Below are 24085 nucleotides of genomic sequence, written 5' to 3'. Positions count from 1 at the left end.
TCTACTTCCAAAAATACCAGCCGCTGAAAACCCTGTGGAACACAGTTCTGCTGTGACACACACGGGGTCGCCATGGGTTGGAACTGACCGATGGGGACTGGTTTTCCCCAGAAGCTTTTCCCGTGCGCGGAATATGATGGTATTTGGGCTCTCTTAAATAGCACAGAGCTCTAAGGAAGTTAAATTGAGACATCCTCCTAACAGTGCCTCAAGCCAACTTAGAAACACATTTTCCAAGACACAGTTTGGGACTCGGGTGAGGTCAGAGCCCGGGAGGGACCCTGCCTCCTCACCCCTTTTCTTCCTCCTCAGCCTCCTCCTGCTGCTGCCTGAGAACGGAGCTGGCGGGGCTTTCAATTACACGACCGTGGCACGGAGCCACTGCCATCTCCGGGATCCACCCCAGTCACCGGACGGATTTAACAAGATGAAGTAAGGGAGAAACCACAGGGTCCTGTTCCAAGAATGCTGGATTGAGCCACTCCGTACCGTCTCTGCTCTCTGCCCAGCCATCAGATCATAGCAAGCTCCTCCCCAAATGGGCTCACTTCTCTGGAAAGGGGCCCCGTGGGAAAGGGCTGAGCCAAGCATCCCTCAGCAAGGGGCAAAGCCAGCTTAAGCGTTTCCTTTTCTGCTTGGCTTCTTCAAATACTACTGGCTTCATCCACTTCAAAAATGAAAGAATTTAATTTTCCTATCCCAGCTTCCCTCCCACACAGAAGATATATTTAGGAAACCTAAACGTGCTGCAGTCACTGAGCAGGTTTTATGTTTATTCCTTGATTCTTGGTGTTACCTTTATTTTGGGGGGATGTGCGGGTGTCCAGTTTAAATTTACGTTGCCTTTTAATGTCTTAAAAATTAACAAACCCTAAGAGGGAAAACATCGCCCACGCTAATTCTAATACATTCAAAACTCTGTTATCTTAAAATTTTTAATATTTTTTAAATATTTGAAGGCCTGACATTTTGACAGTATCTCGATTATGGTCAAAGTCTCCGCTAATGATTATACTAAATACCTTGTGCATTATACAAGAGTGGAGTGAAGTATATTTAAGTCATTTCTAGCGACTTAACATGAGCCCTTGGATGGTACAAACAGTTCAGTGCTTGGCTACAAACTGACAGATTGGTGGTTCGAATCCACCCAGTGGCACCTCGGGACTTCTGAAAGATCACAACCCATTGAAAACCCTAAGAAGCAAAACCCTGTGGAGCACTGTTCCACTCTGAAACACGTGGGGTCGCCATTAGTTGGACTGGACGGCAACTGGTTTGCGTTTGGGGTTTTTTTTGTTTTGTTTTTGTTTTTTTCTTGACTTAAGCAATATAGAAGGAAGAGATAACTCAAGTTCCTCTCAAACTTTCCAGCAACACATACCTTAATGACCACCACAAATGGGCTTCTCAAAAAAAAATAAAAATTAAAATTAAAGGTACTATTATAAAGCCCCAAGTTATGTACGTAAATGCATGTTTTCTGTGTGGTCACAATAGCCAAAGAATGAATGTAAGATACTTTTCAAAATGTGTGAGAGAGAGAGAAAATGGTGGACATTTTCAGTGTTTTGGATGAGACTATCGCATTCCTGGATGTTCTGGATTAGAGTCGCAGAATCCTGGAATGCTAAGGTTTCTTCATTTTCTACCATTTTCATTTCCCAAACAGCAGGTGAGACACTGATGCAGGACCTATAAGAAGTGTCTGGAGAGGCTCTCGGATAACAAGCTGTGGTGACCACAACTGAAGCCGCGGAAGTGTTTATTTGTGGAGGTGATATCAGTTTCTGGATTTACCAGACTCTGTCTGAGAAAGTTCAGTGTGTACCACAGAGACACCTGTTACTGTCATCTCAACTTAGATGGGAGGACTTCAGGAGGCATTGAAGCCACTGCTCAATTCGATTAAAAAAAAAAAAAAAAAAAAGGCCATATTGTTTTCCAAGTACTTTGGCTTTGCGAAAAGAAGAGGGTATCAGAACCTGTATCCCGAAACCAAAAATCCAAAGTGTTGCTTTGTTTGTTTCATTTTAAATGTGGAAAGGTAAATTACTCATTATTAAACATGTCTTTCAATAAATGACGTCACTAGGGAAGGAAATTAACATTTAATTGAGCAATTATCTTGCCAAGCACTGTGCTAGATCCGGAGTCCCTGGCGGCACAATCAGTTAAGCACTCAACTACTGACTGAAAGATCGGCGGTTCAAACCCACCCAGAGGCACCTCAGAAGAAGGGTCTAGTGATCTGCCTCCTAAAGGTCACAGCCTTGAAAACCATCTGAAGTGCAGCTCCACCCCGCACAGAATCGGCTCAACAGCAACCAGCTTAGTTTTTTGGTTTGGTGCTAGATCTACTCACCATCACATTCAATTTCCACAGTGGTCCTGTGAGACAAGTATTGTTATCTCCGCTTTACAGATGAGAAAACTGAGGCTTAGCGGCTCGGCGAAAATGAGGGAAGCCCTGGGTGAGATGGACTGACCCAAAAGCCTCAACAATGGGTTCAGATGTATCAAAGATCACAGAGATGGCACAGGGCCAGGCAAGCTTTCTTTCTGTCGTACAGAGGTCGTTGTCTTAGTCAGCTAGTGCTTGTTAGAACAGAAACACCATGTGTGGGTGCCTTTAACAAGCAGAAATTTATTTTCTCACAATTGAGGAGGCTAGAAGCCCAAATTCAGGGTGCCAGCTGGTTTTCTCTCTCTGTGAGCTCTGGAGGAAGGTCCTTGCCTCTTTGAGCTTCTGCTCCTGGGCAGTCTTCGCGTGGCTTGGCGTCTTTCCCCCCATTTCCGCTTCTCTCGATTGTTCGTTTCATCTCTTTTACATCTCAAAAGAGATTGCTTTAAGACACACCCTACACTAATCCTGTCTCATTAACATAACAAAGACAACCCATTCCCAAATGGGATTATAACCACAGGCATAGAGGTTAGGATTTACAACACATATTTTTGTGGGACACAATTCAATCCACAATGGTCACCTTAAGTTGGGGCCAACTCCACATCAACTAACAACAGAGAGAGTACACATCATGCCGAAGATCACAAAACCAGTAGTGGAGAAATTCAAATCTAGGCCAATCTAATGCCAGGACTCATGCTTCGGTCACTAAAATTCCAGTAGGAAGTTTATTACAATCTACTTGTTAGCATGTACTCTAAACCAACAACCCATTGCCGGAGAGTCGATTCTGACTCATAGCAATCCTATAGAACAGAGTAGAACTGCCCCACAGAGTTTCCAAGGAGCAATTGGTGGATTCGAACTACTGACCTTTTGGTTAGCAGCCAAGCTCTTAACCACTGTGCCACCAGGGCTCTACCTGATTATAAAAACATATTCCTGACTCCAACGCAGTTGGAATGGCATTACAGCACAGCTTTGAATTGTCTACTGGTAAGACCACAGCCCCCGAAACATAACAATATGGTTAGGCTGTAAGACAAGTGTGGTTTGGGCCTAAGCCCCAGGGCTATTAAAGGATCCTGCTATTAGCTATGGAGAGGTCAGCCATTATCTCCGAAGGAAACTGAGGCCCAAAGAAAAGGAATGATTTTTCATCCATTCTTAGAAGTGGAAATAGAATTGCGCCTCCTTGCTTCTTACTGTATGGTCTAAATTAGCTCTGTCCAAACACTGCCACTCATGGGCATGGAGGATTAAGAAACCTAGTCCCAGAAAAGGAATCTGAACAAGATACAATCAACCTTCCACCTGCCCCTGGGCTGCGGCCCAAGGCCCACAAATGGATGTTATAAAGAGATGTTCACTTTAACACCTACCTTACCCTGAGCTCTCTTGCCCAACGTTTTGCATTAATAGAGACATCAAGAGAGATGTTTGTCACTGCTATTCTTGCACAAGGCTTTTTTTGGCTTCTGTGAAAATAGAAGCATCATGAATTACAGGCTCAAACATGCCCGCATTCTTGGCAAAGCAACGGAAGAATCTCAGGGGCCAAATTGGCCATAGAGCATCTACCAAATAGATATTTTATAGCTGCATTTCATAATCCACAAATACATGAAAGAATGTGCCATGGTATCAGAATGCCAGAATAGATTTTACAAGGTTTTATAACCGTGTTATGGTAACCTTGCAAATCAGGAAGAAGAAAAGAAAGTCTCCATTTATCAAAGAAATTTGTGTAGCCCATCGATTCCATAGAAGATGTGAGGATAAGAGGGTTCTCTGATTTCAAATCAGAGATCTGGTCTAAATTCTTACTCTGAAATAGCAATTTGTTTAGCCCAAAATTTAACCTCGAGTTTCTTATCTGTAGAGCGGAGATATAAGAGTTAGTTTCCATAATTGTTGCAAGGATCCGATGAGATCATTTGTGGGGAAATACTCATTGCCCAGTAGGTATTCAATGTGCATTGGTCGGGGTGAAGTCTGAGGGTGTGTAGAGAATAGGGCTAGTGATCATCACCTGGCACCATCTCTTGTTCACTAGGCAACTGTTAAGAGAGAATCAAGAGTCAGTTCATCCTCAAGCAAAAAGTGACAACCACAAGGCACTTCATATGCCTTTATTACCTAACTTTGACATCTTCCGTAGAGGATTAGGGCAGTGGGTAAAATTCCAAGAGCCATTACTGCATGATGACAGCGCATCATGCTGATTGTAAACCCAGCCTGCTCCATGGAACAGATCGTTCCCTTTGTCCATAAAGCATTTTCATTGCTTTCGAGACAGAGACTTCCTGCTGCAGAATGGCTTAGATTTACATGCTTACACTTGCTAAGCATGGACACAAGAATCTGCTTTTAGATGCCACTGACTGCGTGAGGTTTCTCATCTCCATTCTCATCGCTTTGAGTTTTCGTCACTCGTGCCCTGGAGCATAGAATAAAGGTAACAGGAAACAGCCCCAGGCAGAGGCAACCCTAACTCAATGGCTTGGCAACTGGCAAATGTTCGTAACCAACCCAATCATGCCCTTCACCCAGCAAACAAGCACCTAATTAAATGCTTTTAGTTGTGATGCTGCTAACATTCTCTCTGTTCATGAAGAAATAAATCAATATCATATTTTAAGGGGGTGGGCAATCAAAACCCGTGAGCTGGAAACCATCTTCTCAACTGTTTACCTCATTAAGGATCAGTGGCGATAAAATAGTCTCATCGGATTAAAATAATTAAACAGACTTAAGGTCTAATATATGTCAAATGGAATTAAAGCTGTAAAATTCATATGGATATAGTAAGGCTTTCCCAGAAAAATTATCTGGATAATTGCCAGGAGTGCTGTGAACTCAGTAGAGAGAGATCCATGAGCCTGGAAAACCATTGATGTTCCCAAAGGAAAAAATATTTTCATCAGTACAAAGAGGTAGAATTGAAGATCCCCACTTGGACAAGGGAACGAGAACCTGAATATGATTTTACTGTTTGATCCTCAAAACTTGTTTACTCCTTATTTGCCTCTAACTTCCACGACAATGAAATAGCTTTCAGGCAACAGTAAAATAAAGGAAAGAATTCTGGGACTGAGGAAAAATGGTTATTTAAATTTTACAATCCCCCAGCTCCACGAGCAGCAGCCCACAAGCGCCCCCATCTGCAAGGACAGAATGTAAGCAAGGAACATGGTGTGCCTTGTGAGCAGGCCGGAGGGAAACACTGAGCGAGCGGTGAATGGTTTCTCCATGGTGAAGAGAGGAGATGTTGGGGGATATGGTCAGTTACCAGAAACCAAAAGAGCTAAATTGCTGACCCAGCCTGGCTAATAGCTGAAAAAGAAATTTTACCGGAGAACAGAGCTATCTTTTCAGAGTTATGTGGCGATCAGTATAACCCTCCCACCTCCTAGACGAAAAAGAAAAGAAGCAGTCGCCATCATCAAGTTGACCCCAACTCATGGCAACCCTACTTGTGTCAGAGTAAAACTATGCTCCATAGAGTTTTCAGTAGCTGATTTTTCAGAAGTAGATCACCAGGGCTTTCTTGCCAGGCACCTCTGGGTGGACGCAAACCTCCAACCCCTCAGGTAGCAGCTGAGCACGTTAACTGTTTGTGCCACCCAAGGGTTCCATCTCCTAGACAATCTTCAGTAACATCTATATGACTCTATAGGCAGGTTTCCTGGTGGAGAGCTATAACAAGTCCCAGGACTGCTACAGAGGTGTGAAGGAGGACTAACGAGGCCAAGAGGCCAGGTAACCAGAGTTTTGCTGGGTTGATTTTTGGAGGACACCCCAACATGGCAGCAGTAGCTGTTTGAACCTATTTGCTTCCAGATGTTTACTCAATGCAGTGGGCACTAAGATAAGAGCTGGAGTGAACCAAAAGGAGCACCATCTTGGGCTGCATAAGGGCTCGTTCTTGGTTCTTCACAGCTCTGTCAAGGACTGTTCAGGACCAGGGGTCCAAACTCCAGAGCCTTCTGGACACTAGGCATGCCCCAAAATGGGAAAAGCTGTTAGGTGTAAGACAATAGGGAATATCAAGGCTTGTTGGAAACTGGAGATTCCAGACCCCGCCAAAAACTTTCAAAGTCAGTAATTTTGGTGAAAAAATTGGTGACCAAACAAAATGTCTGTACACAGCTTTCAAGAACCCTACTGAACTCATCTAAATGTGACCCAGTAAAATACTCAAGTGAACAGCTGACCCAAGGCCAGTAGCCGGGTATTTCAGGCACAACCTCTTCCCAAAGCCATCTTTGCCCATAACCATCATATGTTATCTAAAGAAAATTAAAATGTCATAAATTAACTCCTTTCAGATAATTCTGTATACTAAAAAGGGGGTACCTTTTGCTAGATCATCCACAAACTATGGACACAAAGTATTTTCTCATGGGTCAAACCAGGCTTCAGAAGGTTTAACTATGAATAATTATATTCCCATAAAAGTTGTCAGAGAACTGGGGAGGGGGCAGGCGTGGAGAAAGTAAGGTTACCCAGAAATCTTGGAAATCACAGCAAGTTCCTGCCACAAAATTTATCGCTAAATTGCTAACCCAAATCAGGGCCAAACTGCAGTAACCCAGAGGCATCCACGCCCAAGGAGAATAGGGATCAGCCCTTTGCCTAGGCTCCAGAACTCTTAAAAGTAGGGACTAGTTTACATTGTTTAAGTTCTTGACATCATGGACTATTCCATGAGGACCTCTATCTGACTTTAAATCAACCAAACGGTTGCCACTGAGTCGACTCCAACTCATGGCAACCCCTTGTGTGTCAGAGTAGAACTGTGCTCCATAGGGTTTTCAATGTTTGCTCTTTGGAAGTAGATCACCAGGACTTTCCTCTGAGGCTCCTCTGGGTAGATTTGAACCACCAACCTTTTGGTGAGCAGCACAGCAGGTTAACTGCTTGCACTACCCAGGAACTTTGGGGCTCTGGAAGTACAAACCTGGGTAACTAGAAGGCCCCCCACTCTTGTGGGGCATCACTTCTCAGGTCAGTATACTTTGCGAAGCTGAGAAGGGAAAAAAGAAGGACTTTAGAGAAATCGTTACCTGTAGCTGCTGGTCTAGTTCTGGAAAGACCAGAGGACTGGAGTCTTCAGGAGGTGTATCATCTAAAATGAAAATAAAATGACTCTTTACTAGATAGATCTTTCTCTCAAGACAGTCATCCTGCTGTTACCATCCTCAAGCCTGCGTAATTAAACCACCAATACATACTGCTTCGGTCATTTTGCCACTTCAATTGAGAACCGATTGAATGCAGAGAACATTTTTACTCATTTTCTGTGCAAAGAGAAACATGGCAAGCTTAGTCGACCTGCCCCAGATTTTGCGAACAAATGTTAAGATCTTCCAACATTCGGCCTGATAGCTCTCCAGTAAAAGGTGCGGCTTGTCTTTCAGTATTCCTGCGTTAGCCACAACCCAAAAATAGGATATGCAGAAAAGAGCTTTGACAAGGTGTTGACGAGGTGACCAGAACAATCTCAATGGGACAGAAAAACATATTAGTGAAACAATGAAAGTGTGAGTTCTACTCTGAATGACTCCAAGTATGGCAAGCTCTTCCAACAAACCACCCCAAACAGGCAGTTAACCAGAGCCTCGTTCTCAGCTGCAGAGAGGGTTGTGGGCAACCACCCAGACAGCACCAGGCAGCACTCCCAGCCTCAGGCAGAGCCCACAGCCCGCTGCAACGCAGTCCTCGGCCACATAAAAGGCCTCCTGGCAATAGAAAGGTGTTGTTGGATCAAAATGCAGTTCTCAGATCCATCAGAGGAAACCTGACAGAAGTTTGGCCTAAAATGTCTAAGTCATCCCCGTGTCTCTTCTAGAACATGCCGCTGGCTCAGCCCCGGTGCCAGACGGCAGCCCCTTGTCCTCAGAACCTCCGTCTCTCTGGGCCGACCTCTGGTTCTGGGAGGTTCCTTGTCCACGCATTTCCATTCCCAGCTTATCGACAACTCTAGTTAGTACATATGCTATGACAACAAGACAGAATACAAGCTGAAAGAATAATAATAAAAAAAAAAGATATTTTAAATTTTAATAAAGAAAGGAAAGATAATGGTTTTCATGTTCTCACTGCCATAATCAAATTTATTTGTAAAAACTGATGGATGTTCGATTCGAACTAGAGGAAGTGCTCCGGGCCTCACCTAATGCAGACACAAGCGCCCTCTCTCTAGCACGGTTTGCTAATCAAACGCAGCAGGCAGGGGGCTCTTGGCTTCTAAGTGATTACCGTTCTTTGAAGATAATCACCAGAAAGGTAATTCAAATGAGAACAGTATTAACCTCAGCCAGACACCTCAAGAATCACAGCATTTAAGAGTCCCTGGTGTATTTTAGTCAAGGTAGTATAATAATGTTCTCTTTTAAAAGTAGCTTAAGAAAATGACAATGCGTCCCCAAGTCCGTTGTGCACTTGTACCTGTGCCGTGACGTATTCACTGACACTATTTAGTGTCACAGAACAAGTAGAAACTGAGACATATTCCGCGAGACCCTTGCCACAGGCTAGAGGACTGCCTTAAGAGCAAACATGGAGATTCAATCCACAGGTCCTTTTAATGCTGTCTTCCTATTCAGACTGTTGTTCTTGTGTGCTGTCGTTCTATTCTGACTCACAGTGACCCCAGGTGACACAGTAGAACTGCCCCATAGGGTTTCCTAGGCTGTAATATTTACAGAAGCCAACTGCCACCTCTTTCTCCCACAGAGCAGCTGGTGGGTTTGACCACCGACCTTTGGGTTAGCAGCGGAGCACTTAACCACTTTACCGTCAGGACTTCTTACTAAAACCAAAAGCCAAACCAAACCCAATGCCGTAGAGTCGATTTCAACTCATAGCGACCCTATAAGGCAGAGTAGAACTGCCTCATAGGGATTCCAAGGAACCGCTGACCTTTTGGTCCGCAATCTGAGCTCTTAACCACTGCGCCACTAGAGCTTCAGGCTTCTTACTAGAGGCGACTAATTCTGCCAATTACTGTCGTTTTTTAAATCCACAAAGTCATTTGCAAAGAACTGGACAAAAGACAGAAATCTTCCTTTGGTACTGCTGACCTTCTGGAGGTAGTTGTAATTATAAAAACCATACTTCCTAAAACTGGCTTTGCTCTTAGGTGCTTTCACATTTACTCAAGCACGATTTCAATAACCTAGATATCACGATTATGTTTGCTTGTTGGCTTCAAGGCCAGAATGATTTGGCGCAGGTGAATGAGAACACATTATGCTTTGGCATCCCAGCCCTAGTGATCATAAGTGTGCAGCTGGGAACACATTATATTTTGGCATCCCAATCCTAATAATCATAAGTGAGCAGACACTCTGGAAGGAGAAACCATTTCTGTAGAGTACTGGAGTAAACTGGGCATTCTAGAATTCTAGAAGACAGATGGATACGCAACTCAGGGCTTCCTGGGACGATCCAGCTAGCTCCCTGTGAAGTCACACTCCTTCCTGCTCACTTATAAAAAAGGAAAGAAAAAGTTATCCATCTGTTTTACTGCAGTGTTAGCAACTCTGATGTAAATAGCAAATACCTGGCATGACTCAGAATCAACAAGGTCCATTACGGAAACCTAAGTAGTTCGTTACAGTCACACCACGTGTTGCTGTTGGGGGCTGCCCTCTAGTCCATTCTAACTCATGGCGACCCCTCGTGTGCAGAGTAGAACTGCTCCATCGGGTTTTCAAGGCTGGGACCTTTCGGAAGCAGACCAGCACATAGAGGCGCGTATGTGTGACCATGCCGATATTTTTGCAGATAAATCAAGCCTTAGGACTGGATTCCTTGAGTTAAAATAAAAGAATAATGGATTGACATCAAAATTTAACATGACTTAGAGAGACAAGCAAAATCAAAGTAAGACTTCTGTTAAAGAATGGATCAAGCAGGATCTATCGGAGCAGGAGACGGTGCAGAAACGAGAAAACCGAAGCAGAGAGAAGGATACTACCAGGTCTGAAGGCCAGACCTCCACTTTACTAGTAGACACCACCTGGTTTCGCTGGCATCCTGGCCAGCCAGAAATTTCCGGGCTTACGAAGCTGCTTACAAAGCTGCTCTGAGTTCATGTGTGGTGTGTTTACTTTTAAACGGTGGCTGCCTTCTTTGACTGGTTTTAAAAATAGGCAAGTATTCTAAAAGCAGAATGATGAATCACAGGACTAGGCCAAAAGGAAGAAGGAAAAAAGGCTCAGGCAGAGTAGTAGCACAGCTGTTCCACAAACATTTGGCCGTGTCACCGTAAAACATTTTGACGGTGACACTGGATCAGAGTTCCTCAGAGCAATTAAGCTTGTTTTGACAATTCCAGAAGCACAAAGCAAAGTACAGTAGGTATGCAAGAGAAAACCAGAAACCCAAACCCACCGCCGTCGAGTTGATTCCGACTCATGGCAACCCTATAGGACAGGGTAGAACTGCCCCATAGGGTTTTCCAAGGCTGTAAATCTTTAGGGAAGCAGACTGTCACATGGCTCTCCAATGGAGCAGGTGGTGGGTTCGAAGCACTGATCTTTTGGTTAACAGCCGAGTGCTTCAACCACTGTACCACCAGGGCTCCTTCTATGCAAGAGACCTCTCTGGAAAATTCAGCTTTTTAAAAGACAAGAACAGCTGGTAGATATGTTTATAGTGCAACAACATCACAGTACAAGTACATTTTTATTAAAACATATTTATTTACCAAATATTTATTGAATGTCTATTATGTGCAAGGCAGGGACTAAGTGTCTGTACTAAGATGGAAAATCATTTTATCATATTTTTTTGATGCATTAAAGAAGTCTTTCGTGGGCTTCCTTTCCAAAACGGCATTGTGGAGTTAATGGACGAAGCAAAATATATATATATATCCTAAGAATTTTGTTGAAGGATGAAATATAAAGGAAAAAATAAAGAGGAATTTTTTTTTTTAATAAGCAGATGTTCACTGCCTGTTCGGCAGACGCAAAGTGACTAAGTCAATGGTACTTAAAATAGAGCTTTCCTCTCCGAATCCCGACCATTATGACATACCATAGTACATTTTTGGACAGGCTTGTCTCAGCATCTATTGAGCAGCTGTTGGGGTGCTTTTGTGGTTATTTTGTTGTCGGGTTTTCTGAAATTGCCTCTGCCGCCTTGCTCCATGAGTCAGATCAGTGGGACACATGGGGTCTGTAAGCCAAACCCTCACTGTTGTTCAGCAATGAGCGCTACGCAATCAGAGTGGTCAGAGAGAATGTGGGAGCTGGAAGGGGCGAAGCCACCATCTGCTCCTGTCCCCTCCGAGTAGAGCTAAGGACAAGGACCCTGAGAGCAGAGAGAAGCCACCCAAAGCTTCACAATCAGCGGCCAGGGTAGAGGCAAGTCTTGTGACTCTCCTTTCTTTCCCCTCACCGCTCTGCCTTTCTTCACCTTGGATCCATGGATTCCCAGGCTGTTGCACAAACTTTCCCCCAAATCCTGGGAATCACGTCTTAGATTGTCCAGCTTCTTACTTGACAAGTGAAGATTATTTTAAAACAACTACTGTGTACCATCATTCTCACTTTCAGAAGAGAGAATGTTTTGACCCCACAACAGTAGGACACCCAGAAGCTTAGGATAAAGGATTATCCATTATACTGGATGAATTTAGCTTTATAGACAAAAGCAAACACACACACAAATTAAAAAACGGCCATGTCCTGATCTCTTTTGTTTCATAGGAGAGAGGTGAAGACGTCATCAAAACCAGACTAGATCTGCTGAGTAGCATTTGAGAACCACTTTGCTCTAGGAGATTAACCGGAAGGTTGGTTGTCCAAACCCACGCAGCCACACCGTAGAAGAAAGGCTTGGTGATCTGCTTCTACAAAGACTGCGGCCATGAAAACCCTACGGCATTCAGTTCCACTCTGCAATACATGGGGTCGCCATGAGCCGGAGTTGACTCGACAGCAACAGGTTTGGGGTTTTTTTGGGTTTGCTTCTAGACAATGAGTTGATTGGACTTTGAAGTCAGTTATCTCCCCCTCCCACTGTGCTCACCATCATAGACATAATCAGGGTCTAGGCTAGGAAGCTTGAAATCTCTGGTAGAAAGATTTTAGGTTTCCATGCAGTGGAGAAGACCTCAGGAGACGGGGAACTGCTCACGAAGGACATTCCCAAGGTCCATCTCACTCCGCTACCAGGAAAGCGAGAGGCAGCCCTGCCCAGGAGCCACTCAGTCTGTCCACATTCCCTGCAGTCAGGACCAGCTTCATGAGCATGTGACCCTGTCCAGTTATAAAGAGCCCTTCACTCAGAAACCCATTGCTGTCGAGTCGATTCTGACTCATAGCAGCCCTACAGGACAGAGCAGAACTGCCCCATAGGGTTTCCAAGGAGCAGCTAGTGGATTTGAACAGCCGACCTTTTGGTTAGCAGCTGAGCTTTCAAAAACCCACTGCTGTGGAGTCGATCCCGACTCACAGAGACCCTGTAGGACAGAGTGGAACTGCCTCATGGGATTTCCAAGGCTGTAAATCTTTATGGTAACAGACTGCCACATCTTTTTCCCACAGACCTGCTGGTGGGCTTGAACTACCAACCTTTTGATTAGCAGGCAAGCGCTTAACCGCTCTACCACCAGGGCTCTATAGAATGGCCCCATGCTTAGTTTAATGCTTTACAGTTACCATCTTGAAATTCTTAGCAGTTGTTGAACAAGGGACCCTGCATTTTTATTTTGCATTGGGTCCCATAAATCATGTAGCCGACCCTACCTGCGGTAAGTCCTACAGAGCACCTACAGACCACAAACTGACTCTTACGAAGCAAGTACTTTTGGGCTGTGGCTGTAGTTCTGAGGCTCATACAAAAACATTCCTGGGAACGGTTTGCCTTTGAAGGCTCTCAACCAGTCAGAACACAGTGGGTTGGTAGAACATTCAATAAGACAGACAGACTGCATTTGAATCTCAGCTCTGCCACTTTCTAATTGTGTGACTGGGAAACCTCAACGTAATCTCTTTGAGACTCAGTTTCCCCATGTTATTAGTAAGGGGAAGCATGTGTCAATCACTTAGCCTGATGCTTACCAGTTGCCATTAAGTCAACTCCAACTCATGGCAACCCCATGCATGTCAGAGTCGCACTGCCCTCCGCAGGGTTTTTAGTTGCTGGTTTTTCAGAAGTAGATTGCCAGGCCTTTCTTTCAAGGCACCTCCAGATGGACTTGAATCACCAACATTTTAGTTAGCAGCCAAGAATATTTACTGTTTAAACAACCCAGGGAAGCCTAGTACGTCGGAAATAATGAGTACCGTAATAACAATGGAGCCCCGGTCGTGCAGTGGTTAAGAGCTTGCCTGCTAATCAAAAGGTCAGCAGTTCAAATCCATTAGCCACTCCTTGGAAACCCTATGGGGCAGTCCTACTCTGTCCTGTAGGGTAGCTATGAGTCGGAATTGGCTTGACAGCAACGGTTTGGTTTTGGTTTTTTGGTAATAATAATAAATGCTCAGTATAATTGGGTTTCTTTTCCATTCCCTTTTATCATAAACCTGACCAAAGGGGTAATAGAGAGGCTAGGCAGCGTGTGTGCGTGCGTGCATGCGTGCGTGCGTGCGTGCGTGTGCGTGTGTGTGTGTGTGGTGGCGGGGAGATTATTCTTCATCATCTGACTAATACAAAGAGAACAGGCAGGGTCAAAGTTCCCACTGCCATTGAGTCAATTCTGGCTCATAGCAACCCTATAGGACAGTAGAACTGCCCCACAGGGCTTCCAAGGAGCAGCTGGTAGATTTGAACTGCCAACCTTTTCGTTAACAGCCAAATGCTTAACCACTGCTCCACGAGGTCTCCGAACTAAGAAAAGGCAGGTGCTCCCCACCAAATATATTGCATCTTTTTTTCTTTTTCCCTACTGTGCAAAAGCATGCCCCAATTAATTTTCCTCCATCATCTGCCATGACTGTTGGGGAAACAATTTGCTATCAGTACCACTCATGTTTATCTCTTGTTACATGGGCATAACCTCTGAATTGGAAACGGAATAAAAACATCCCCAAGCACCAGGCTTGGAATCCCTTCCTACTTATTCATTAATTGTTTGATTTAGAGAAAGTTACTCAATCTCCCTGATCCAACGTTCCCACTTCTGTAAAATGGGTTTAATAACACATTCCTGCAAGGTTTTTGTCAGTGCTAAGTTGATGAGATAATACAGGTAAAGGCACCTAGATACGCAGTAAACATTCACTTGTTTTCTGGGCTTTCTTTATAACCGTAAGCAACAGATTCCAACCAATAAATCCAGTTGTATCTCCAAGAATGTTCATTTCATACAGTATAATGTACTCAGGTGGTCATAGATATTGTATTACTGTATCAATTCTAAGTATTTGATAATTAAGTTTTTATTCTTTTCCTCGACTCCATGGTCTATAAACCCACTGCCGTCGAGCGATTCCAACTCATAGCGACTCTGTAAGACAGAGTAGAACTACCCCATAGGGTTTCCAAGGATTGGCTGGTGGATTCAAACTGCCAACCTTTTGGTTAGCAACCGAGCTCTGAACCACTGTGCCACCAGGGCTCCACCGTGCTCTATAAGGGAACATAAATAGAGGAGACACTCCCTACCCCACCCTGCCCTTGAGATGTTTTTAACTGACTGCAGTCATTGCACGTTGAGCAGCTCTAAAGCTAGGGTCAGAGTTGGGAGAGAGAATGACTTAGAAAAATCCAAGCAGACTTCCCCTCACTCCACTGCCCACAATTGCCTCCTTGCCAAGTTGGTTGGTCTTTAAAATTCCACTTGGAACTTTATCCCTCAGCTTCCTACTGAGCCCCTGTGGATATGCAAGTAAACCCTGAGAGGGATAAAAGGATAAACCTCAACATTCATTGACAGTTTAGAGTGAATGAGATTGTCCAGGGTTTTTCCAGAGAAAACAGGGATTGCAATCACGGAGAGAAAAGAGTACAGAAAAGCTGGGGCCCTGAGGAGCAAGGGGGAAATAATAGCAAAGATAAAAAAAAGTCAAAGAAAGGGGACAATGACAAGGGACGTTTCACCTGTCTCACAATGTTGCTAAGAGCCTGTTTTGCATGTGTACACAAAAAGACACACCCAGCTTGTTTCATTAGATACAAGGGTGACTATCTCCGCTATTGCACATAACTCCCACTGTCACACAGAACACCTTCATAAAAATACTTGAAGACAAAATGATATTGTTTTTAAAGAGACACCAACAGCATGGGTCTTGGACCTGTCTTAACTAAATGGCACATGATTAATACATGCTGAGATGCGAAAAATTCTAATAGCTTGAAAGAATTTTTTTAAAAACACGATTTTGAAAGCCACCATCTTGGGCTGATACCAGCATCATTGACTCTTTCTAAATAAAAACTGAACTTTTTAAAAAAGAAAAAAGAACCCCAGAGTCAAGGTCTAAATTTACATAAGCATATACCAGATTTTAGCTCAGCTTAAGGTAAAGAAAACTCTCAAGTCATTAACAAGAAATCCGTATGTCACTCCAGCTCTAAATTCTATTTGGAAAAGGGACAGTGAGTCTCCAATGGCTCAAGAGATGTGATTCATAATTTTCTTCTGCACATTTTCTATTGGAAAAACGAACTCCACAAAGGTTTCAGTTTAGGAAGTTAAATCTTTGGAATTCCCAGTTTGGAAATTATATCAATCATATATCATTAGCTTATTCAAGACAGGCATTGCTGCCTCCGGAAATTATGATTAGCTAAGTGTTACTTCCACCATCCATCTGTCAGCTTATTATACTGTGGTAGTTTGCATGTTGCTAGGATGCTGGAAGCTATGCCACTGGTATTTCAAATACCAGCAGGGTCACCCATGGTGGACAGGTTTCAGTGGAGATTCCAGACTAAGACAGACTAGGAAGAAAGGCTTGGTGATCTACTTCCAAAAAATTAGCCAATGAAAACTATGAATTACAACAGAAGATTGTCCAGTATGGTGCTGGAAAATGAGGCCCCTAGGTTAGAAGGCACTGAAAGTACACGTAGCCCCAACAATGGACTCAGTCATGAAGATGCTCATGAAGATGATGCAGGACTGGGCGACACTTTGTTCTGTTGTACATGGCGCTGCCATGAATCGGAGCCAACTTGGCAACCACTAACAAGAAGTGTTACTTAATGAGGGGTTCTGATAATAGGCTAAAATTGGTGTTGTATTTTAAAGGACTGTATTTTTTTCAAAAACTTGCTTCCTTTATTTAAGCCCCTGGAGGACCATGGTCTATTTGGAGTCTCATGGGTCATTCTGCTATCAATGAACAATGACGGACTCCCCATCTTCCAGGACCAGTCTGTCACCAGGGTCCATCTGTCACCAGGGCCCTTCTGTCACCAGATCCTTTCAGTCTTTCTTTCAAAATGTCCCTTGGATTTAGTAGTCCTTCTTCATTCTCTAATCCAGGTTCTTAGCACTTTGCTCTGTGCCATTACAAAAAGCCTCTCTGTAGTCTCATCTCTCCGCATTTCAGACTATTCCACTAGTCGAACCTTTCCCATTTTATTATATTACTCCCTTGCTAAAGAACTTTTTAGTCACTATTCCTTCTGATCAGGTGCTAATTCTTTTGTTGAACTTTGAAGATTGGCTTGCTAATTCTTGTCTATTGCTACGTAAACTGAGATGCCATAGCTGACCTGCCAGCACTACGTCCGACTGGAGCAGGGCTCAGGAAACGGCGCGTCGCCATGTGTGCAGTTCAGATCTCTGCTCCAGCTGACTGGGGTTGTAGTGTTTCCTGAACATGCCATGCTGCTTCCTTACTCTTAGGTTTTGCTCATGTTTTCTCTTTGGAAAATAAAAGGAAGAGGAATGGTTAAAGGATGTGAAACCTCCTTCTTGTCCCGAATACACCTTTCTGACACCGCCTTTCCATGTCCAAACAGCCTTCAAGCCCAAGTATCGCTTCTTCCAAGAAGCTGTTCACAACTGCTCTGGATGACACAGGCTTTCTCCTTCCTCAAATCTTTGCCCTTATAAAACCTGTGGGAGGGATCGTGTTGTATTCCTCTTTTGCACATCCCACCCAACTTTGGCAGGGTTCTGGGAACGTAGAAACTAAATAATTGATGGGAAAAGAAGCAGGGCCACCCACAGTCCACCAGCTGGATAACTTGTCCCTAAATAATTGCAGGAGTTCCTGGGTGGTGTAAACAGTTAACATGCTCCACTGCTAACCAAAAGGTTGGAGGTTTGAGTTCACCCAGAGGTGCCTCGGAAGATAAAGCCCTGGCAATCTACCTCTGAAAAACCAGACCTTGAAAATCCCATGGCGCACAGTTCTGCTCTGGCACACATGGGGTCACCATGAGTTGGAATCGACTCGACAGCAACTGGTTACTGGTTAAATAATTGCAGGTCGATTGTACTATAAACTCTACCTTGACATCAAGTAGAAGTGTGAGTTACAGGTGGGACGCACAACTGCTTAGTGGGTTACATTTTCCTTAATACTCCAGAATCAATTATCATAATTTATAGGGACCAGCTGAGCGCTTAATTTGTGTCAAGCACTGTGCTAACAGTTTTACCACATTGTTGTGGTCGTTAGGTGCTATCGAGTTGACTTCAACTCCTAGTGACCCTACAATACAGAGTAGAACTGCTCCATAGGGTTTCCAAGGAGCAGCTGTGGATTCGAACTGCCAACCTTTCCGTTGGCAGCCAAGCTCTTACCCACTGCGCCACCAGGGCTCCTGACCTATATGTTGTCATTTAATTCTGACAACAACCCCGTGAGTTATTGCTATACACATCTAATGGGAAACTGAAGCTCAGCAAGCTTCAGTGACTTACCCAAGAGCATACAAATAGTGGTGGAGAGGACCTCAAACCCAAAGCCTGACTCCAAAGCCCTGCATCCTTAACCTCTACACCAAATCGTTTCGGGAAAAAATGCAAAAAGAATAGTCAGTCCTAACATTAACCAGAGGCCAAAAGGTACAGTATTAGCTTCATAGGAAATGGACAGGTCAACACTCGCAGGTCAAGATTCTCCTCGTCTGTGGACATGGCCCACTCGTGTATAATAAACCCCAACAATTTAGAATTACTCTCCCAACAGTCCACTACAGTCTCCCCATTTGCCATGGAAGTCTCAGATATTTTCCTTTGTTTTTCCCTGAAACATGTGGCCTGCAGGCCATGGGCACTGGAATTCCAAAGGCATGCACTGTGTCCGTGATAACAAGTGTTGCTGTGTATGACACTCCACATGTTCCTTCTTCAAGAATCCAGAGGGAGTGTCCCCAGATATCTGCAAAGCATCTTGCTCTACACTCATAGCCTCATGTGCAACGAGCATTGCACTCATACCCAGCCCGATGTTTCCCAAACTTGGCTGATCGTAATGTTCTCGCAGAGCACGTGTCAAAAACACAGATTCCCGGGCCCTCGCCTGGATCTACTGAATCGAGAATATACAGGAGCGGGGACTTGTAATCTGTATTTTTGATGGGTGCTCTCAGGTGGTACTTTTAATCAGGTAAGAAACACTGAACCCCAGGTCCTGCCTTGGATTCTCCAGTGAAGGCATACAGAGACACACTGATCCTAACATTAATATATTTAATTTTAGTGGTCATGTCTTCATAAGGCTTTGTAAGCATCTTTTTGTGGGACCAGAAAGTAGGAAAGACTTATAAATGACAGCCCCTTTTTGAAATGATTGTATAAAAAAAAAAAAAGCATGCATTTCAAAGTGGGCGTTCTTAGGACATTTGAAAGAAAAGAAAGACTGGAAAAAAAATCGATCTAAATTGATTGATGAAAAACATCCCAGAGTCCCAGTCAGGAGCCATGAGAGTTCACAGGAGGGCGGCGGATGGATGACAGGTTGTACACCTCGTATTTCAAGAAGAGTCTATTCACGGGAACCCAAAAATTGAGACTCTCCTCTCCGTGGCTCTTTTCTGTACGTGAATTAGATTCTGTTAAAATGAAGCCAAGAGAGCAGTATCTTTATTTGTCTGCTCTAAAATTATGATGCAATAATATTACTTGGAGTAAACAAGCTTTCTATGCTGAAATTTTCCAAGGCTGTTTGTTGTTTGCAAGAGGACTTGCCCTACTCACGAGGGACAGGAACAGAAGGGAAAAAAATATGCATTCTCCTTCTCCCTGGAGCCCTGGTGGCACAGTGGTTAAGAGCTCAGCTCCTAACCAAAAGGTCGGCAGTTCGAATCCACCAGCTACTCCTTGGAAACTCTATGGGGCAGTTCTACTCTATCCTAGAGGGTCGCTATGAGCCAGAATCGACTCGACGGCAATGGGCTTGGGACTCCTTCTTCCTGGATTTTTGGGTTTGTGTATGAGCGTCTTGAGAACTAATCACTCAAGCCCAGATTATTCCTCAAAATCTTGCATTTATGAAAATGCATTAAAACATTCTTAGAGACGCCACGTGGAATAATAGAGTTCAGACTTTCAAGTCTAGGGATCTGAGTTTAAATGATAACTCTGTTACTTACTAACAGTGTGTTGTTCCCTAGGCCTCAGTCTCCATCTCTGTATAATGGGAAGACTGATGTCTACATTGCAGGGCTATTTTAAGGATCAGAAATGATATACGTAAATGTGTAACAAGAAAAAGAAATGTACCTAAGAGCAATTGTCATTTCTATGTTGGGGTGGATTGGTTTACCTATTGGGAGGGTTTCCCCTCACCACTGTCTTTCGGGGCAGGGCTTTGAACCAGTCTGTTCTGGTTTGAACTCTTGCTGAGAATTTGCATTTCTAACAACTTCCCAGTAAGTTATACATAAGAATCACCTGGGGGGGGGTCTTGTTAAAATGTAGATTCTGATTCAGTATATCTGGGGTGCAAATGCAAATTCTCAGCAGGGAACTTGTTAGAAATGCAAATTCTTAGCAGGGGTTTGAACCGGAGGCGGTTTGAAGCCCTGTTTTTGGGGCAAACCCTGAGTTAGGATAGAGTGCAGCAGCAGAGGCCGGGGAAGAAAGATGGAAAGGAAGACCTTGAAGAGGTGGGCTTCCCTTCTCCCTACACCGGCACACAGCTTCCACTGGGATTACATGGTCTAGAAGTCCCAGGGTGGATGCCTCACCCACATAACCGTTTGGTAGAATAACCCCAACCCTCCACTGGCCATGTCGCATCAGACTCTACAGAACCCAGCTCTTTTCCTTTACATGATTTTGAGATGAACCTGTCTCTTTTCAATCATTACTTTTGAAAGCATCACCCCTACATGGGCATTGTAGGAAGACAGATAAATAAATAAATTAAGCCGGTCCTCAAAAGACCCAAAGTTTAAATGGTAACATTGTTGAAGCATGTGATCTTAACAGATGACATCCGACAGAGAGAAATGGTCAACACCAGTGGAACAGAGCCAAGCCTTCCCTTCCTCAAGGCTGTGACCTCCCCCCACTTGAGGTCCCCAGTTCAAAGCCGGTGCAACTCAATATGTGTGTTAAGAGGTCACCGAGGGGCTATGATGAAGGGCTCCCAGGATGACGGCCTCACCTCAGACCTTGCTATTTTGGGAGGCCCTGCCTCACCTGTCCCATTCATCACCCTGACTAAAGTCTGTTTATCTGGCCAGAAGTGTGGGCACACCCGAGAAACCAGCGCGGGGAACTCGGGCTTCGGCAAATAGTGCTGGAAGCGCGACAGGGATATTTTTATGTCATCTAACCACCTGCCAAGCTCTTAATGAACATTTCCTCATACCGTTTCAACAACAACGCTTTGCCACCGTTAGAAATGGGTATAGCATTGGACATGGGGAATCAGGGACGGAAAGCAGGAGTGTGCTGTCGCAGAATGGGGTGAGCGATTAGAGTCACATAACAATGTATGTATAAAATTTTGTATGGGAGACTAACTTGAAATGTAAACTTCATTTACACCACAACAATAAAAAAAAAGAAAAAGAAATGGGTATAGTGCTATGAATTTTATACTTAAAGCTAAGATGGGAGATAAAAAAAGAAAAAGAAAAAACATGTTAAAACAAGCAAAGGATTGGAGGTGGGGAAGCATTGCCAGACACTTTTTGGGAGCCATGCTCTAACATGCACGGTGAAGAATCACACGCACTCTCCTCAGGTTATGCCAAGTATGCAATGCGAAACGTCCCTTGTGGAGCTAGACATCAGGATGGTGGAAAGGCAGGAAGGCAGGGCAGGGCGTACCTGAGGCGTCATTGAGGCTGAAAGCGATGCGTACTGGCTTATCTGCAGGTACCCTGGCTGTGCTGATCATGTGGGCACCTGAGCCTCCGCCTTCCCCTGGGTCTTCCAGCTGTTAGGACAAGAGAGAGCCATTGTCAGTTTAGCTGGCGTCATCTCCCTGAATACTGGAAAATTAGAGGGAGGAGTTAGCAAACACTGCTTTCTTATTTTGAAGGTCTCCTAATTCTGAACTTCCTTTCCTTACATCAGAAGTATTCACCTGCCCCATTTAAAATTTTGTCTGGCTTGTAAAAAAAAAATGACATCACTGCTTTGGCCATATACATCCAGAACGGTGTGTACAAGATGTGGCAACCATCTCCACCCACTTTACTTTTTCAGGAACTCTTCACACTGACCAGCTCAACCCCGGCTCTTCAAGGTCTCATACTGTATTTTATTTTTAATTGAGAGGGATAAAGAAAAGATACAGTTTTAATAGTGTAGCAGATGACTTCAGATTAGACTAGCTTTTCATAATGAAAAGCCTAAATTGGATCTGAATTATTGATCTGGGAATGGCCAAGAGTCAGTACCATGGAATCTTATAAGAATACCAAAGGCTATTTAAAAATATCCAACAGTTACATTGCGAATATTAGGTACTTTATGTATCTGATTAACTACTTATAAATCTATCAAGCATCAACTAAGTTTGCACATCTTAACATGAATGATACAAGCAAAGAAAAAAATTAAAAATTATCCTATTGATGTTCTACTCCCTCTGTTAAATTAGTATTTAATTAATAAACTAAGAATGAACGGAAAACCCTCATTCTACGGATCAGATGGGGCAGGGTGGGCAAAAACACATGAATCGTTGTTTAACAAGAGAGAATTCAACTCAAATATATTTTAACCAAGATATTTGATCGTTTGATATTCTCAGGGACTAGGAAAAGATGTTGTTATAAATACATGATGTCCTTGTTATTTGAACACATATATTTAACTTTTCTATTTTTAGTCACGCTTCTCCTAAACCCTCTACTTTCCTTCTCACATAGATAGTAAACTGAAAAACCTGAATGCCATTTTGAAGTATAATTTTCTAAAAATGCCAAAATAGAAATCATTCCTTTAGCCATCCTTCGCAAGATTTTCCGGGAATTGCTTCAGCAATCCATTTTCTCGTAGCTGAGTTGCTGATTCTTTCCCAAAGCTTTTCCTAGCTAAAAATAGCACCTAAAACACTGAATTTTGTTTTTATATTTATAGAGCTAAAATCAATGCATATATAGCCATGTATACTCATACACACATATGGAATCACCCACCCAGCATAAGCAAAGAGAACAAGCTTTGATTAAACACCTCGTATAGTTTTGAAGAAAAACCAGTAAACTGTTTATCACCCAGTTCAGATTCTATTAGGGCCATTCATTTAACACTACAAATAGCAATGAACAGTAAAGGACTCCACTTTCAAAGTCATGTAATTCCAAGCTAGAAAGAAACAATAGTACAAAGCATTACTTTAAGGACCAGGCAATATACAGTCGCTATTACTTGACAGAAGATTTGTTTTATCTCAGCTGTGACACACACTTCTGTGTCGTCTCGTCTGCTTAGAATCAAGGGTTTTCTTAGCCACCTGTTCCTAGCGACTAGAACGGACCGTATGAAATTTAACAAAACAAACAGTAAAAATCCCCTTACAGTTGTAGATAAAAGGAAAAGGCTCGTTGTTACGCATTGTACAATAACCAACTATCTTATCATAACATCTAAGGAAGAAAAGTTATTTGGCTCTTTTGGCGAAATCTCCCAACACTTTCCTGCACCGAGACGTAGAGCGCAAGAGGTAGAAATTTGCCTTCGGCACTGTGTAAAGAGCCCTCTGCTCGTCCCCCGCTAAGGGAAATGGAACAGACAAGCACAGCTAATTGGAGTCCCTCCCACCTCCCAGCAGAGAACATCTGTCTGCCTCCAGAAGGATGGCTGTCGCGTTGAGTGGATTTTCGGTTCCACACGGTGTCCACCGCGACTGCCCCTGAACCCACTTGCCTTTTCATCACACTGCCTGGGGAAACTGGCCCCTGATTTCCTTCTCTGCGGCTGCAACAGAGCTTTGGTTAAGTTGCTGGGACTCCGCGTGTGTAGCTGGCTTTTCGCACCTGCTGCCTTACCTCACTTAGTTGAGTGTCTACACTTGTGTGATCCAGGGCCAGCCACTGCCCTGGCTGGTCGTCGCTTCGTGGAGTAAAGACTCAATGAGACAGCAGGCTGCACCTGCTGCATAGCAGCCAGTGACAAGCTGAGGAGCGGAGACAGCTGGCGGGGCGGCACGCCACTACCTGCTCTCCCCCAGACCCCCGCGTCCCCTGGGACCTCCCTGTTCCGCTTCCTTCCACAAGCCCTCTCTCCTTTCCCTGCCTCTCCAACAGCCAGGATGTTGTCATGCTTCTAGAAAAAGCAAGAGC

At 43.9% G+C, this 24085-nt stretch overlaps 1 protein-coding gene across 1 annotated transcript in view; it reads right to left on the bottom strand.

The window, feature by feature from the left end:
* MAP3K7CL (MAP3K7 C-terminal like) overlaps window positions 1-23845 on the bottom strand; it is a 41596-nt gene extending 17751 nt beyond the window's left edge. Inside the window, exons 1-3 of the mRNA XM_004371370.1 lie at window positions 23792-23845; window positions 21621-21729; window positions 7480-7541 (exon numbers count right to left, since the gene is read on the bottom strand). Of these exons, the coding sequence (XP_004371427.1) occupies window positions 7480-7541; window positions 21621-21690 (132 nt within the window). The 5' untranslated portion in view covers window positions 21691-21729; window positions 23792-23845. The remainder of the gene's footprint in view (window positions 1-7479; window positions 7542-21620; window positions 21730-23791) is intronic.
* Window positions 23846-24085: the final 240 nt, after the last annotated feature.

The sequence above is a fragment of the Trichechus manatus genome, unplaced genomic scaffold (genome assembly GCF_000243295.1).
Source record: "Trichechus manatus latirostris isolate Lorelei unplaced genomic scaffold, TriManLat1.0 scaffold00012, whole genome shotgun sequence".
Lineage (NCBI taxonomy): Eukaryota > Metazoa > Chordata > Mammalia > Sirenia > Trichechidae > Trichechus > Trichechus manatus.
This window is presented reverse-complemented; position numbering and strand designations above follow the sequence as displayed.